This window comes from Scyliorhinus canicula, chromosome 1, assembly GCF_902713615.1.
Source record: "Scyliorhinus canicula chromosome 1, sScyCan1.1, whole genome shotgun sequence".
In the NCBI taxonomy this organism is placed as follows: Eukaryota; Metazoa; Chordata; class Chondrichthyes; order Carcharhiniformes; family Scyliorhinidae; genus Scyliorhinus; species Scyliorhinus canicula.
Genome location: NC_052146.1, coordinates 175,456,494 through 175,473,135, shown reverse-complemented (window position 1 = coordinate 175,473,135; position 16,642 = coordinate 175,456,494). Strand labels below are relative to the sequence as shown.

General features: G+C 45.6%; 1 protein-coding gene across 1 annotated transcript in view; it reads right to left on the bottom strand.

Annotated features, from left to right (window-relative positions):
* Positions 1-16,642, bottom strand: part of LOC119962740 (centromere protein J-like) — a 168,038-nt gene that overhangs the window by 59,203 nt on the left and 92,193 nt on the right. Inside the window, exon 9 of the mRNA XM_038790792.1 lies at positions 13,285-13,437. Within this exon, the coding sequence (XP_038646720.1) occupies positions 13,285-13,437 (153 nt within the window). The remainder of the gene's footprint in view (positions 1-13,284; positions 13,438-16,642) is intronic.

Genomic DNA, 16,642 nt, shown 5'->3' with positions numbered 1-16,642 from the left:
GGGGGGGGGGGGGGGGGAGCCCGAACTTCTCCTCCAACTCACCCAGGCTCGCGAACTTCCCGTTCACAAACAGGTCCCCCATCTTCCTAATATCTGCCCTGTGCCAACTCAGGAACCCTCCATCAATTCTCCCTGGGACAAACCAGTGGTTCTGGTTCCCCCGTATCGGGGACCTCACCGCAGCCTCCATCTCCCCCCTGTGCCACCTCCATTGCCCCCAAATCTTGAGGGTAGCCGCCACCACCTGGCTCGTGTTATACCTCGTTGGAGGGAGCGGCAGCGGCGCCGTCACCAGCGCCTCCAGGCTCGTTGCCACACAGGACGCCATCTCCATCCTCTTCCATGCTGCCCCTTCCCCCTCCATCACCCACTTGCGTACCATCGCTGCGTTGGCAGCCCAGTAATACCCACAGAGGTTGGGCAGCGCCAGCCCCCCCCTATCCCTGCCCCGCTCCAGGAACACCCTTCTCATCCTTGGGGTCCCCTGCGCCCAGACAAACCCTGTAATGCTCCTATTAACCCACCTGAGAAAGGCTTTCGGGATAAGGACGGGGAGGCACTGGAACAGGAACAGAAATCTTGGGAGCACCGTCATCTTGACTGACTGCACTCTACCCGCCAAAGACAGCGGCAGCATGTCCCACCTCTTAAACTCCTCCTCCATTTGCTCCACCCGCCTCGTGAGGTTAAGCTTGTGCAAGGCCCCCCAGCTCCTGGCCACCTGGACCCCTAAGTACCTAAAGCTCCTCTCCGCCCTTTTTAATGGGAGCTTACGAATCCCCCCCCTCCTGGTCCCCTGGGTGAACAACGAACAGCTCGCTCTTCCCCATGTTGAGCTTGTACCCTGAGAAATCCCCAAACTCCCTGAGAATCCTCATTACCTCCGGCATTCCCCCCACCGGGTCCGCCACATACAACAACAGGTCATCCGCATAGAGCGACACTCGGTGCTCCTCCCCACCTCGCACCAGCCCCCTCCAGTTCCTCGACTCCCTCAACGCCATGGCCAGGGGTTCAATTGCTAGCGCAAAAAGCAGGGGGGACAGGGGACACCCCTGCCTCATCCCTTGGTATAGCTGAAAATATTTGGCATAGGGACTATAAGGGGCCATGGTGATGGGTGGTTGAGGGGCCACGGATGGTGGGTTGGAGACATTGATTGGCATCCATATGGCATGGGGTGTGGATGGGGATGGGGGCCGACTCTATCCTGCATCCAACCTCCTGGGGAAAATTGTACCATTTGGGACACATTTTCCTGAGGCAGATACACCAAGCCGGAAAATTTTCCAACATGAACTACATGCCTCGGGAGCAAGTATCTGGCCAGAATTCCCTTTCATGAATTCATGCTTGCTGCATGCGAGTGCTACTTGCTAAATGAGAGTGCTTTTGGAATTGGGTGAAAAACAGGGAGTTCAAGTGTTAAGTTGTAAGGGCTAAATGGTAATTTAACTTAATTTCAGGGCTAATTTCAAGTTAAATTAGTTCTATAATCTTGTAACTAAAAGCTACTCTTCTAATTGGATGTAGTTTAAAAAATATATTTTATTCAAGGCATTTTTACATATGCACACAAAAAATCAGAAGAACAAAACAACTCAATAAACAATCACTTCCCACCTGACCCCGGACACCAACACCCCATCACATCTCGCCTTCCCCATTTTAACCCCGTTAACCCCCCCTCCCCCCAACGCCCCTCCAGACCACCCCACCTTTGCTGACCCCTCAAACCTCCTTAAAGAAATCGATAACCGGCTTCCACCTCTGGGTGAACCCCTCTGCAGACCCCCTCAGAGCGTATTTGACCTTCTCCCAGCCTCAGGAATTCTGCCAGGTCGCTCACCCATGCTCCTGCCTTCGGCGGCTCCGATTCTCGTTATCCTAACAAAATCTGTCTCCAGGCTATCAGGGAGGCAAAGGCCAAAACATCGGCCTCTCTCACAACCTGGACTCCCGGGCCTTCCCACACCCCAAATATCACCACCTCTTGACTCGGAACCACCTCCACACCCAGCACTTCGGGCACCATGTCCGACAACCCCTGTCAGAACCCCCTCAGTCTTGGCCACGGATTGAGTATAGTTTTGTCGCATTCCTGAAACAGCTGAGTCACTCTCTTGCCCCCATAATATGCTCCTCCTGTGCTAAGAGGCAGTTCATGGAAGCTTCAGTTGTCCCTGGTGATGACATGAGCCGGAAGTGTGTCCAACCGCAGCTACTGGCTAACCCGCATTTCAGAGCTGGAGCTGAGGTTGAATTTATTGTGGAGCATCCGTGATGCTGAGTATGTTTGTGGGTAGCTTGTTCAGTGAGGTGGTCACATCGCAGGTGAAGACTGAATAGGCAGAAAAGGCATGGATGACCACCAGGCAGAGTAGAGGGATGCAGGTTGTGCAGGAGTCCCTGTGGCCCTTTCTAACAGATATACCGTTTAGGATATTGTTGGGGGAGATGACTGTACAGGGGAAATCAATGACAGCCAATTTCATGGCACCATGAGTGTGTCTGCTGGACAAGAGGAGAGGAGGAAGCATGTCAAGGAATAGTGGTAGGGGATTCAATTGTAAGGGGAACAGATAGGCATTTCTGGGGCTGCAAAACAGACTCCTGGATGGTATGTTGTCTCCCTGGTGCAGGTTCAGGAAGGTTACTGAACAACTACAGGGCATACTAAAAGGAGGGCAAACAGACAGATATCAGGCACATTGGTACTAACGATATAGGCAGAAAAAAGGATGAGATCCTAAAAGCAGAATTTAGGGAGCTATGAAGTACGTTAAAAAAGTGCCATGTGAGACGGTAGTAATCTCTGGATTACTTCCAGTGCCACGAGCTAGTGAGTATAGAAATAGGAGGGTAGTCCAGATGAACATGTGGCTGGAGTGATGGTGCGGGAGGGAGGGCTTTAGTATTCTGGGACATTGGGATCATTTTTGGGGATGGTGGGACCTGTATGAGGTGGCACCTGAACCAAAATGGGATTAGTGTCCTTGCAGGGAGATTTGCCAGTACTGTTGGGAAGGGTTTAAACTAACTTGACAGGGGGCTAGGATCCTCAGAAAAGGTTCAGTAGGCATAGGTGTATAGCCAAAAATTAGAAGATATATTAATTGAGTCAGGAAGGCATAACATTTCTAGAACAGTTAAGTCACAAGGGAATTTGGCAAGATTGGCTGGTATTTATTTTAATGCAAGGAGTCTGACGAACAAAGCAGATGAGTTGAGGGCACAAATTAAAACATGAGGGTATGATGTCATTGCTGCTCAATATTCCAGGATATAGGATCTCCAGGTGAGTCACGGAAGGAGGGAAAAGAGGGGGGATGTCACAATTTTGTTCAGGGAATCAACTACAGCCATAAGGAAGAACAAAATCTTAGAAGGCTCTACAGAAGAGAAGTCACATGGGTAGAACTTAAAAACCAAAAAGGAGCAATCACATTTCTGGAAATGTTCTATAGTCCGAGAGAAATAGAAGAGCAGATATCTAAGCAAATTTCAAAGAAAAGTAAAAGTAATAAGGTAATGATAATTCCCCAACATTAACTGGGACAGTCACAATGTAAAATGTTTAGAGGAAGCGGAATTCTTAAAATGCATCCAGGAAAATATTTTAAGCTACTACGTAGAAGGTCCTACAAGAGAGGATTAATTTTAGGTAACAAAGCCAGGCAAGTGGTTGATGTATCAGTGGGGGTGCGTTTGGTAGACAGTAATCATAACTCCGTTAGATTCAAGATTGTTATGGAAAAGGACAAGGATGGGTTTGAAATCAAAGTTCTAAACTGGGGGAAGGCCAATTTAAATAAGATCAGATATGATTTGGCCAGAGTGGACTGGGGGCAGATACGTTTAGGTAAATCTGGGACAGAACAGTGGAACACATTCAACAAGGAAATAGCCATGTTGTGGAGATGCTGGTGTTGGACTGTAGTGAGCACAGTAAGAATTCTTACAACAGCAGGTTTGTTTCTAATCACTAGCTTTCGGAACACAGCTTCACCTGAGGAAGGAGCTGTGCTCCGAAAGCTAGTGATTCAAAATAAACCTGTTGGACTTTAACCTGGTGTTGTAAGACTTCTTACTGAACAAGGAAATGGGGAGAGTACAGAGCAAACATGTTCCAATCAAGAAAAAGGGTGGGACCAACAAATTCAGTGAACTCTGGGTATCGAGGGATATACAGCATTGGTTAAGGAGAAAAAGAAAGGCTTATGTAGATATTGAGGACTCAAAAGTGCAGAAGCACTAGAGGCTTGTAGAGTGTGCAAAAGGAAACGTAAAAAATAAATTAGGAGAGCAAATAGGGGACATGAAAGGATGTTGGCAGGTAAAATAAAGGAAAATCCAATGTTGTTTTTATAAGTACGGGTAAAAGGATAACTAGGGAAAGAGTAGAGCCCATTAAGGACCACAGTGGAAATTTGTGTGTGGCGCTGAAGGGCATAGGTAGGGTTCTAAATGAATACTTTGTGTCGGTGTTCACTAGTGAAAGGGCCGATGTGGGGACAGAAATCATGGAGAGGACTTTAATGGAATTAAAGAGATGAACATCGACAGAGAGGAGGTTCTGAGTGGTCTGGTAGGCTTAAAAGTAGACAAGTATCCAGGGCCAGATGAAATGTATCCCAGGCTGTTGAGTGAGGCAAGGAAGGAAATAGTAGGGGTGCTGGCAATAATTTTCAATTCCTCTCTGGCCATAGGAGGGATGTCGGAGGACTAGAGGATAACCAATGTGGTACCATTATTTAAGAAGGGATAAACCAGGAAGCTAAAGGCCAGTCAGTCTAATGTCAGTGGTGGGGGAACTATTGGAAGCAATTCATCTGCATTTGGAGAGGCAGGGATTAATCAAGAACAGTCAGCATAGTTTTGTTGAGGAGAGGTCATGATTGACCAACTTGATTGAATTTTTCGAAGAGATGATCAGATAGATGAGGGAAATTAATTTGATGTAGTCTATTTGGATTTCAGCAAGGCTTTCGAAAAGGTGCCATATAGGAGATTGATAGTGAAGGTAATAGCCCATGGATTCAAGGACATTTAGCAAATTGGATCCAGAATTGGCTGAGTGGCAGGAAGCAGAGGGTGATGGTCGAGGGGTGTTTTTCTGACTGAAAGCCTGTGTCCAGTGTGGTCCCACAGGGATCAGTGTTGGGACCCTTGCTGTTTGTAGTTTATATAAATGATGTCAATACAAATGTAGGAGGGTTCATCAGTAAGTTCATGGATGATACAAAAATTGATGTGGTGGTAAATAGACAGGAGTATAACCTTAGATTATAGGAGGATATGGACGGGCTGATCAGATGGGCTGATCAGAGGCAAATTAAATTCAATCCGGATAAGTGATGCACTTGGGTGGGAAAACATGCTGAACTTCAGGTCCCTTGGAAGCACAGAGGATCAGAGGGACTTTGCATGTACACTGGCCCCTTCAGCAGCAGAGCAGGTAGATACAGTGGTTAAGAAGGCATACAGTATACTGAGGCATAGAGTTTAAGAGCAGGGAGGTTATGCTGGAGCTGTATAAACCGTTGGTTAGGCCATAGCTTGAGTAGTGTGTGCAGTTTTGGAATCCATATTATATGAGGAATGTGATAGCACCGGAAAGGGAACAGAGGAGATTTACCAGAATGTTGCCTGGGCTGGAGAGTTTTAGCTAAGAAGAGAGATTATATAGACTTGGATTATTTTTCTTGGAGCAGAGGAAACTGAGGGGGGACATGATTCAGTATGAGGGACATAGATACAGTAAACAGGAAGAAATGTTTCCCCTTGGTGGAATGACCAATGACCAGGGGGCATAGATTTGAGATAAGTGGCAGGGGGTCTAGAGGGAATGTAAGGAAAAGCCTTTATACCCAGAGTGTGGGGAGTTTGGAATTCACTGCCTGAACAGGAGGCAGATACCCTAATAACATTTAAGAAGTACTTAGATGTGCACTTGCAATGCCAAGACATACAAGGCTATGGGCCAAGTGCTGGAAAATGGGATTAGAATGGATCGGTGGTTGTTTTAGACCAGCACAGATGCGATGGGCCGAAGGGCCTTTTCTGCACTGTAGACCTCGATGACTCTATGACATGGTAAATCTGCTTGGTTTTATTATGATTTGTTAAATGTGCTGATGCTACTTCCTTAATAACGGATTCCAATATTTTTCCCAAGGACAGGTGTTAGGTTCACCAGCTTCGGGTTTCCAGCTTTCCGTCTCCCTCTTATTTTGAAAAGCATCTGTAGTTTTACAATCTTTTCTGGAATCTAGGGAAATTTGAAGGATCACCAATACATCCACTAGCCAGAATTTTCTGGCCGTTCACACCGGTAGGATCTTTCGGTTCCACCAATGGCACACCCTCACCGTGGGCTTCCTGGCGGTGAGGGGCATTCAATCGGAAACCTAGTTGACAACGGTGGGACCAGAGAATTGTGCTGCTGACCAATGGCATGCTGCCTCTGCCGCCGCAAAACAGGTAACAGATTATAGGAACATCCTACACACTATTTCTGCACTCACGTCTTCTAAGACCCTAGGATGCAGGCCATTGGGACCAGCGGACATGTCAGCTCTTCATATAATTAGTGCGACGACTGCAGGATTTTAGATATACTGGATTATAAACATTTGGCAATTTAAGGGTTAAAAGGGTTCTAGTGTGTTTGACTGCAGTAGTCATGTTTTTTTAAAATAATCTGATTTTGCAATGCGAGAAAGCTTTCACGAGCCAGAGATTAAATTGACTAAAGTAAAAAGCCTGGGCTAATGCATTATTGTTTGACGAGGGGGAGTCCCTGGGGAGTCAATTTGTTTTTAGCTTGGGGAGATGATGTAATTGCTGGGTGGAGCTACGGCATTCAGACATTTTGTGAAAGCTTTTGAGTGGAATTTGGATCTGGCTACCCTTTAGACTGCAGGTAAAGTCACTTGCTCTCACTGTAGGATAGTAAACAAAAATCTTTAATAGTAATTAAAGCTATGCAGACTTGTCTGAGGGCAAGAAAGAAGCTGAAACAAATGAGTTGAAACAGTTTTTTGACAACATCCACCCAGAATCTGTAGGAGTTCCAACAGGAGCCAAATCTATTCTGGAAAGCAAGTTTTACTCTGTGTCATTGGAATGCAGGATGGTGTGAGAGCTGTATGTTTCTCTTGTTTCTTGTGGGGAATAAAGATAGTAATTAAGGGTATTGTACTTACTGTATTGAGCAGTATTGTTTTAGGGGCAATTCTAATCTATTTTTGGGTGTGATGTTAAAGAGTTTAATAGTGTGTTAATAAGAAAGTTTTGCTTTAAAATACCAAATCCCTATTTCTTCATGCAATCATTCCTGGAGCGAAGTATTCTTTCCACACAGTCTTACAAAATAAAATAAAATATTGGGATTTCTGGAGCAGAATATAGCAGGAGAACTCTAAGATGTTTACTGCTACAAAGTTTATATCTGCACTTCCCAAGTTGATCCCAGTCAATGTACAGCTTATTTCAATGTACAGCTACATTTCTTCCTGAGGAAATGGAAAGAAACCGTGGTTGGCTGATTGAAAGTTTTGCGTTTTTGAACCTATCACATATAGGTTCAAAGGGGTCCCTGTACAATGTGTGCAGGAGGGTTTCCTGACACAATATGTTGACAGGCCAACAAGAGGCGAGGCCACATTGGATTTGGTTTTGGGTAACGAACCAGGCCAGGTGTTAGATCTAGAGGTAGGTGAGCACTTTGGAAACAGTGACCACAATTCGGTGACCTTTACGTTAGTGATGGAAAGGGATAAGTATACCCCGCAGGGCAAGAGTTATAGCTGGGGGAAGGGCAATTATGATGCCATTAGACATGACTTAGGATGTGTAGGTTGGAGAAGTAGGCTGCAAGGGTTGGGCACACTGGATATGTGGAGCTTGTTCAAGGAACAGCTATTGCATGTTCTTGATAAGTACGTACCAGTCAGGGAGGGAGGAAGGGGTCGAGCGAGGGAACCGTGGTTTACCAAAGAAGTGGAATCTCTTGTTAAGAGGAAGAAGGAGGCCTATGTGAAGATGAGGCGTGAAGTTTCAGTTGGGGCACTTGATAGTTACAAGGAAGCGAGGAAGGATCTAAAGAGAGAGCTAAGACGAGCAAGGAGGGGACATGAGAAGTCTTTGACAGGTAGGATCAAGGAAAACCCAAAAGTTTTCTATAGGTATGTCAGGAATAAAAGAATGACTAGGGTAAGAGTAGGGCCAGTCAAGGACAGTGGTGGGAAGTTGTGTGTGGAGGCTGAGGAGAAAAGCGAGATACTAAATGAATACTTTTCATCAGTATTCACTCAGGAAAAAGATAATATTGTGGAGGAGAATGCTGAGACCCAGGCTATTAGAATAGATGGCATTGAGGTACGTAGGGAAGAAGTGTTGGCAATTCTGGACAAGGTGAAAATAGATAAGTCCCCGGGGCCTGATGGGATTTATCCTAGGATTCTCTGGGAAGCCAGGGAAGAGATTGCTGAACCTTTGGCTTTGATTTTTAGGTCATCATTGGCTACAGGAATAGTGCCAGAGGACTGGAGGATAGCAAATGTGGTCCCTTTGTTCAAGAAGGGGAGTAGAGATAACCCCGGTAACTATAGGCCGGTGAGCCTAACGTCTGTGGTGGGTAAAGTCTTGGAGAGGATTATAAAAGATACGATTTATAATCATCTAGATAGGAATAATATGATTAGGGATAGTCAGCATGGTTTTGTGAAGGGTAGGTCATGCTTCACAAACCTTATTGAGTTCTTTGAGAAGGTGACTGAACAGGTAGACGAGGGTAGAGCAGTTGATGTGGTGTATATGGATTTCAGCAAAGCGTTTGATAAGGTTCCCCATGGTCGGCTATTGCAGAAAATACGGAGGCTGGGGATTGAGGGTGATTTAGAGATATGGATCAGAAATTGGCTAGTTGAAAGAAGACAGAGAGTGGTAGTTGATGGGAAATGTTCAGAATGGAGTTCAGTTACGAGTGGCGTACCACAAGGATCTGTTCTGGGGCCGTTGCTGTTTGTCATTTTTATAAATGACCTAGAGGAGGGCGCAGAAGGATGGGTGAGTAAATTTGCAGACGACACTAAAGTCGGTGGAGTTGTAGACAGTGCGGAAGGATGTTGCAGGTTACAGAGGGACATAGATAAGCTGCAGAGCTGGGCTGAGGGGTGGCAAATGGAGTTTAATGTGGAGAAGTGTGAGGTGATTCACTTTGGAAAGAATAACAGGAATACGGAATATTTGGCTAATGGTAAAATTCTTGGTAGTGTGGATGAGCAGAGGGATCTCGGTGTCCATGTACATAGATCCCTGAAAGTTGCCTCCCAGGTTGATAGGGTTGTGAAGAAGGTCTATGGTGTGTTGGCTTTTATTGGTAGAGGGATTGAGTTCCGGAGCCATGAGGTCATGTTGCAGTTGTACAAAACTCTAGTACGGCCGCATTTGGAGTATTGCGTACAGTTCTGGTCGCCTCATTACAGGAAGGACGTGGAAGCTTTGGAACGGGTGCAGAGGAGATTTACCAGGATGTTGCCTGGTATGGAGGGAAAATCTTATGAGGAAAGGCTGATGGACTTGAGGTTGTTTTCGTTAGAGAGAAGAAGGTTAAGAGGTGACTTAATAGAGGCATACAAAATGATCAGAGGGTTAGATAGGGTGGACAGCGAGAGCCTTCTCCCGCGGATGGAGGTGGCTAGCACGAGGGGACATAGCCTTAAATTGAGGGGTAATAGATATAGGACAGAGGTCAGAGGTGGGTTTTTTACGCAAAGAGTGGTGAGGCCGTGGAATGCCCTACCTGCAACAGTAGTGAACTCGCCAACATTGAGGGCATTTAAAAGTTTATTGGATAATGGCGTTCGTATGGGGGGGTAAAAATGCTAGGATCCCAAAGAAGGTCTTACAAAAAACAAAAACCAGGGGAGGGTTAGCCCTCCCGAATCTACAATTCTACCACTGGGCAGCAACAGCCGAGCGAGTAAGGGGATGGATCCAGGAGCCAGAAGCTGAGTGGGTGCGTGCGGAGGAGGCCTCCTGCATGGGAACCTCCCTCCGGGCCCTCGCCACGGCAGCACTCCCATCCCCACCCAAAAAACACTCCAGCAGCCCAGTGGTGACAGCCACCCTCCAATCCTGGAACCAACTACGGCAGCAACTTGGCCTGACCAAAATGTCGAACAGGGCTCCCATCTGCAACAACCATAGGTTCAAACCAGCACTGACCGACGCCACCTTCAAAAGGTGGAGGCAGGACGGGGGGACACTGACAGTCAGGGACCTATACACGGACGACAGGATCGCAACACTGGACGAACTGACAGAGAAATTTCAGCTAGCTGGGGGGAACGAGCTACGGTACCTGCAGCTCAAAAACTTCCTACGAAAGGAGACAAGGACGTACCCACAACCGCCACGACAGACACTACTGGAAGACCTACTGGACGCAAGTATCCTAGAGAAAGGGAACTGTAGTGACATGTATGACCGACTGGTAGATAGGGACGACACCGTACTGGACGCAACAAGGAGGAAATGGGAGGACGACCTGGGGATGGAGATAGGGTGGGGACTCTGGAGCGAAGCACTGCATAGGGTCAACTCCACCTCCACGTGCGCAAGGCTCAGCCTGACGCAACTAAAAGTGGTACATAGAGCCCACTTAACAAGAACCCGTATGAGTAGGTTCTTCCCGGAGGTGGAAGACAGATGTGAACGGTGCCAAAGAGGCCCGGCCAACCACGCCCACATGTTCTGGTCTTGCCCCAGACTCGTGGAGTACTGGACAGCCTTCTTCGAGGTTATGTCCAAAGTGGTGGGAGTGAGGGTGGAGCCATGCCCGATAGTGGCGGTCTTCGGGGTTTCAGAACAGCCAGATCTATTCCTGGGGAGGAGGGCGGACGCCCTTGCCTTTGCCTCCCTGATCGCCCGCCGTAGAATCCTGTTTGGCTGGCGGTCAGCAGCACCGCCCAGAGCTGCGGACTGGCTGTCCGACCTCTCGGAATCTCTCCAAATGGAGAAAATCAAATTTGCCATCCGAGGGTCGGACGACGGCTTCCACAGAACGTGGGAGCCATTCATGCAACTGTTCCGGGACCTATTTGTGGCCAATGTACAAGAGGAGGAATAGTCGGGGGAAGGTAGCGGGAGGGGGGGGGGGGGCTACAGGTTCGTTACGGGGGTTCGATGGCTAGCTAAGGCCCAAAACCAAACTAAATAAACATGTTGAGGGGGGGGGGGGGGGCGCAGTTACTACTACGAAGATGCTTACCTGTAAATATGTATGTTAATTTTTGTGTGTTTGTTTTTTTTTTTTGTTTCTCTCTCCTAACAATTTGTAATTTGTTCAATATAAAATATGAAAACTGAATAAAAACATTTATAAAAAAAAAAAGTTTATTGGATAAGCGTATGGATGATAAGGGCATAGTGTAGGTTAGATGGCCTTTAGTTTTTTTCCATGTTGGTGCAACATCGAGGGCCGAAGGGTCTGTACTGCGCTGTATCGTTCTATGTTCTATGTTCTACATATAGGATAGGCTGACATAGGAATTAGGAGCAGCCCCTCGAGCCTGCTCCACCATTCATTCAGATCATGGCTGATCTCTTCCGGGTCTCAAATCCACCTTCCCATCTGTTACCCTTGTCCCTTTAATCTGTTTTTTTTTTAAACTTAGAAATGTATCTATCTCCTCCTTGAAACTATTTAATGGCTCAGATTCCACTGCAATATGGGGCAGCGAGTTCCACAAATTCATCCCTCTGCGAGAAGTAGTTCCTCTTCATCTCAGTTCTAAATCTACTGCCTTTCAACCTATATCTGTGACCTCTAATTCTAGATTGCCCCACAAGGGGCAATCCCGTTTAGTATTTTATACACCTTGATCAGATCCTCTCTCATCCTTCTAAACTCCAGCGAGTATGAGCCCAAACTGTTTAATCTCTCCTCATACATCAACCCTTTCATCCCCAGAATCAATCTGGTGAACCCCCTCTGAACTGCCTCCATTGCCACCACATCCTTCCTCAAATAAGGAGACCAAAACTGGACACAATACTCCAGGTGTGGTCTCACCAACACCCTATACAATTGCAACAACACTTCTCTACTTTTATACTCCAGTCCTATTGCAATAAACGCTAACATTACATTTGCCTTTTTAATTACATGCTGTACCCGTATACAGTCATTCTGTGATTCATGAACAAAGACAACAGGATCCCTCTGCCCAGATGCATCTTTAATCTGCTTTCCATTTAGATAATAAATTGCCTTTATATTTTTTAAATTGCCTTTCTATTTTTTCAGCCAAAATGAATAACCTCGCACTTATCTACATTAAACTCCATCGGGGTAGCACGGTAGCATTGTGGATAGCACAATCGCTTCACAGCTCCAGGGTCCCAGGTTCGATTCCAGCTTGGGTCACTGTCTGTGCGGAGTCTGCACATCCTCCCCGTGTGTGCGTGGGTTTCCTCCAGGTGCTCCGGTTTCCTCCCACAGTCCAAAGATGTGCAGGTTAGATGGATTGGCCATGACAAATTGCCCTTAGTCCAAAATTGCCCTTAGTGTTGGGTGGGGTTACTAGGTTATGGGGATAGGGTGGAGTTGTTGACCTTGGGTAGGGTGCTCTTTCCAAGAGCCGGTGCAGACTCGATGGACTGAATGGCCTCCTTCTGCACTGTAAATTCTATGATATCAATGATATCTGCCAAATTTTGACCCAATCTCCTAGCCTATCTATGTCCATCTGTAAAATCTCTACCTCCTCTTCGCTGCCTGCTTTCCCACCTATTTTAGTATCATTCACAAGTTTTGCTATGTTACACTCTGTCTCTGCTTGCAGATCATTTATAGATCAGACGAATAATTTCCAAGGTTGAGAACAAAGGAAGCTGCTTTGGTCTTCCCTCATCATTCAGACTTGCAAACTTTACAAAGCTGACATCTTCACCATGATTATTAATTGCCCCAAATACTTTTCATATTATTCCCGATTATCTTGGATATTGAGTAGTACACCTATTCCATCCACACAAATCCTCATTTTTTTCCCCTTGCACTACACATCTTCCTTCGAGCTCACTTCCAGAATTGTCGAAACAATTCCCATACCATTACCAATTTCCAAATACCACTGGCCTCATTAACAACACAACAGGTTGGCTTCTTCATAATAAAGCACAATGAGCAGTCATTTAAGAGTAATTTCCAATCTGTTTTAGAAACTGCCTGATTTTACTTCCATTGATAAACATCTTTCTGATAGTACTCACCAACTCTGGGTCAGGTGTTAATCTATCCTGGAAGGGTGTTTTCCGTCCAGTTGGAGTTCCACTTCTGCTTCTTAGATGAATAGGAGACTTGCCATGGATTTCTCGTATGTCTGTTTTCTGATTTTCAGGTTTTGTTGCTCCTTTTTCTGAAACCTATAAGGAATACACATTTTTCTTGTTGAGAAAACTGCACCCAATCTTCAGTTCTTTGTACTGATCTTTTACAAAAGAACACAAACAGTTTTGCTTCTGTGTAATCCGATTTAATGTCTATTTCAGATGAATATTTTATGTTTAAAGTTGCTGCTCAGAGCAAAAAACCCACCACTTGGACCATGTCAGGCAATTTTATGAGATCATTGAGAAAGATGAGAGTAGGAATGGGATCGGGAATTATAGTGACAAATCATGGGAAGGCTAACAACAATAGCTGGCAACTGTGCTGTTAAAATATTGCTTCTCCCGTGAAAGCGTGCAATGTGTCTTTTTCATAGGTTAAGCATGTTTAATTATCAATAATAATGATCACATGCTTATTAAATGTGTGAATATCTACCGGTGTATGCTATTGTTTTGAGAAGTAACTTACAACTCAGGATATGCATCCTGCAACAGAAATTGTAGTATAACTGCGAAAATGACAATGTTACAGCAGATGCGATGGCAAAGGGGTGACACATGGTGACTAGAACTGTTGATTGAGTGAAAGTCTGGAAAGAGGTGAGGCTAATGCAACATGGTAAGAAGTCTTACAACACCAGGTTAAAGTCCAACAGGTTTGTTTCAAACACGAGCTTTCGGAGCACAGCTCCTTCCTCATTCACCTGAGGAAGGAGCAGTGCTCCGAAAGCTCGTGTTTGAAACAAACATGTTGGACTTTAACCTGGTGTTGTAAGGCTTCTTACTGTGCTCACCCCAGTCCAATGCGTGACCGTGGTAAGGGGTCCAGAGATCGGGACAGCATTTAAATCTGGTGCCCCGATCTCTTCCTGTACTGATGAGCTGAGCTGAGTAGGAAACTAAGGAAAGTGTGGCCTTGGTGGGGCTTTCCTCGCAGTCCCATTTGATAGCGAGGTTGTTCTCAGCGCTACGGGCACTGAGAAACGCCCCGCTAAACGTGCAAAAACGTGACTCTTGTTCTTTTCCCAATAAAATGCGCCCAGAGAAACTGAAGGAATAAAATGGGAGGAGGAACAACACAACCAAGTTGTTGTGGAAATCTATGGATTTGTTATACGTGTCTATGGAAAGCTCATGCAGAGGTATCGATGGAGAAGTCCAGGAAGCTGAAGGAAGAGCCAAGAGTGGACCACATTAAGGTACAATAGGTTGATAGATAAAAATGGGAAATGTAATGAAGGAAGCTCCAGATCAGTGTACAGAGACAGGATTTTCATGGTGTAAAGGACTGGATTCAGAGAACTTGAATCATTAAATGTAAGGTGAAGCTGACCTCCAAGAATTGGCTACAATTCTGGTCCTTACGACATAAATATTGAGACAACAGCACAGATGAAATGGTTAATGTAGTCAGCAGAGTGAGACAGCAGGTGCAATCGACTGGAGTCGTAACGCCTGACATGGTGACGTGACAAGGCCGTTAAATCTAGCGAGATTTGAGACACTCGGAACGCCGCTTGAAACTAATGGGATCTCGCAAGATGTTGTGATCTGGATCTGGCCATCACTGGGCAAGATACAGATATGGATATTTAAATGAGCCATTAGGCCTGGAAGGCCTCACCATGGTGCTATTTAACACTGGTCCACACAAATGTGGACCAGGCTAATGGCACCGGGGGGGTCTACCAAGCCTTTCGAGATCCCTGGGTGGAGTCTTTCGAGATCCCTGGGTGGTCAGGCTGGCACTTTGGTTTTCCCTCTAGCAGCCGGACACTTTGACAATGCCAGGCTGGCACCTTGGCACTGCAGAATGTTTCAAGCATCGTAAATCTTGAGAGAGGCCTCTTGCGAGAGTTAATGGTTCCGTCGCGTCACCGAGTCGCGTGCGATGAGACCGTTTGATCGCACCCGTTTTCTCACTCTGTTGACTACATTCACCATTTCACGTGTGCTGTTGTCTCAACATTTTGTGTCGTAACAACGGGAATCCTAGCCAATTCTTGGAGATCAGCCTGACACTGCCAAGGTGCCCAGGTGGCACTGCCAGGCTGTCAGGGGTACTGCCATCGCTGTTGGTCAGTCTAACATCCTCTCCCAATTCCTCACAGATATTGAACGCTTATGGCAGGGATATTGGATTGAGAAGTTGCTCTAGTGGTACTGCTGCTAGACCAGTCTGCCAGGTGCCGGTGACCTGACCCACAACTTTTAATAGATTCTGCTGCTAATCTTGCAGTTTTAATCCTCTGCTCTTCCACATGAGTTCTCACTACATCAGGAATTGAATTTTCAAACTCCTCCAAAAGTATAATTTCTCGGAGAGCTTCATAGGTTTGGTCTATTTTCAAAGCCCTTATCCACCTATCAAAATTACTCTGTTTGAGCCTTTCAAACTCCATGTATGTTTGACCAGGTTCTTTCCTTAAATTTCTCAACCTTTGTCTGCCGGATTCAGGCACTAATTTATATGCACCCAAGATGGATTTTTTCACCTCCTCAGACGACCTAGATCCATCCTCCGGTATCACCTTTGTTTTGTTATAGGAGAGGTGTTTTCAGAACCCCAAAATGTATCATGGAGTTCAACCAACCCCCACCTTTAATGGATTGTTGCTTTTGAAGCACACGGCTTGTTCCCCAGGTGTAGTATTACAATTATGGACACGTGGTTTTTAAAACAAAACAATGTTTATTCCATGAACTCAAATTAACCTTTTAAACAAACATTGGATCTCTTAACACCCCTTACTTCAAAGATAACCCCGAAAATAATACAACACGACCCAATCCTGCAAACTGTTCCTTTACACATCCAAAAGACTTAACATATCCTTCAAACAGAAGCACATTAGATTTATATTCAATACTGAGACCTTTTTACAATTCTGATTTCACCAAAGGATTACGAGACAGTCCTCCATGGCAGAGATCAACAGCAATGCAGCTCACAGCCACACCCAAGTTTTCTTCAAACTGAAACTAAAACTCCCAAAAAGCAGAAGTGAGCTCAGCTACCCCCACCTGTGACATCACTTCAGTAATATGATCAGCTTCATTTCTTAAAGGTACATTACTTAAACATCCAATTCTTAAAGACACTCTCACATGGCACCTCCCCCCAAGAAAAAAAACCCATCAACTTCAAGATGGTTTCATTTTTCACCATCCACTAAGAAATGCACACAGTAAATATACGTTTTCGTTTTAAAAAAACAACACACGCAAATAGGCATAA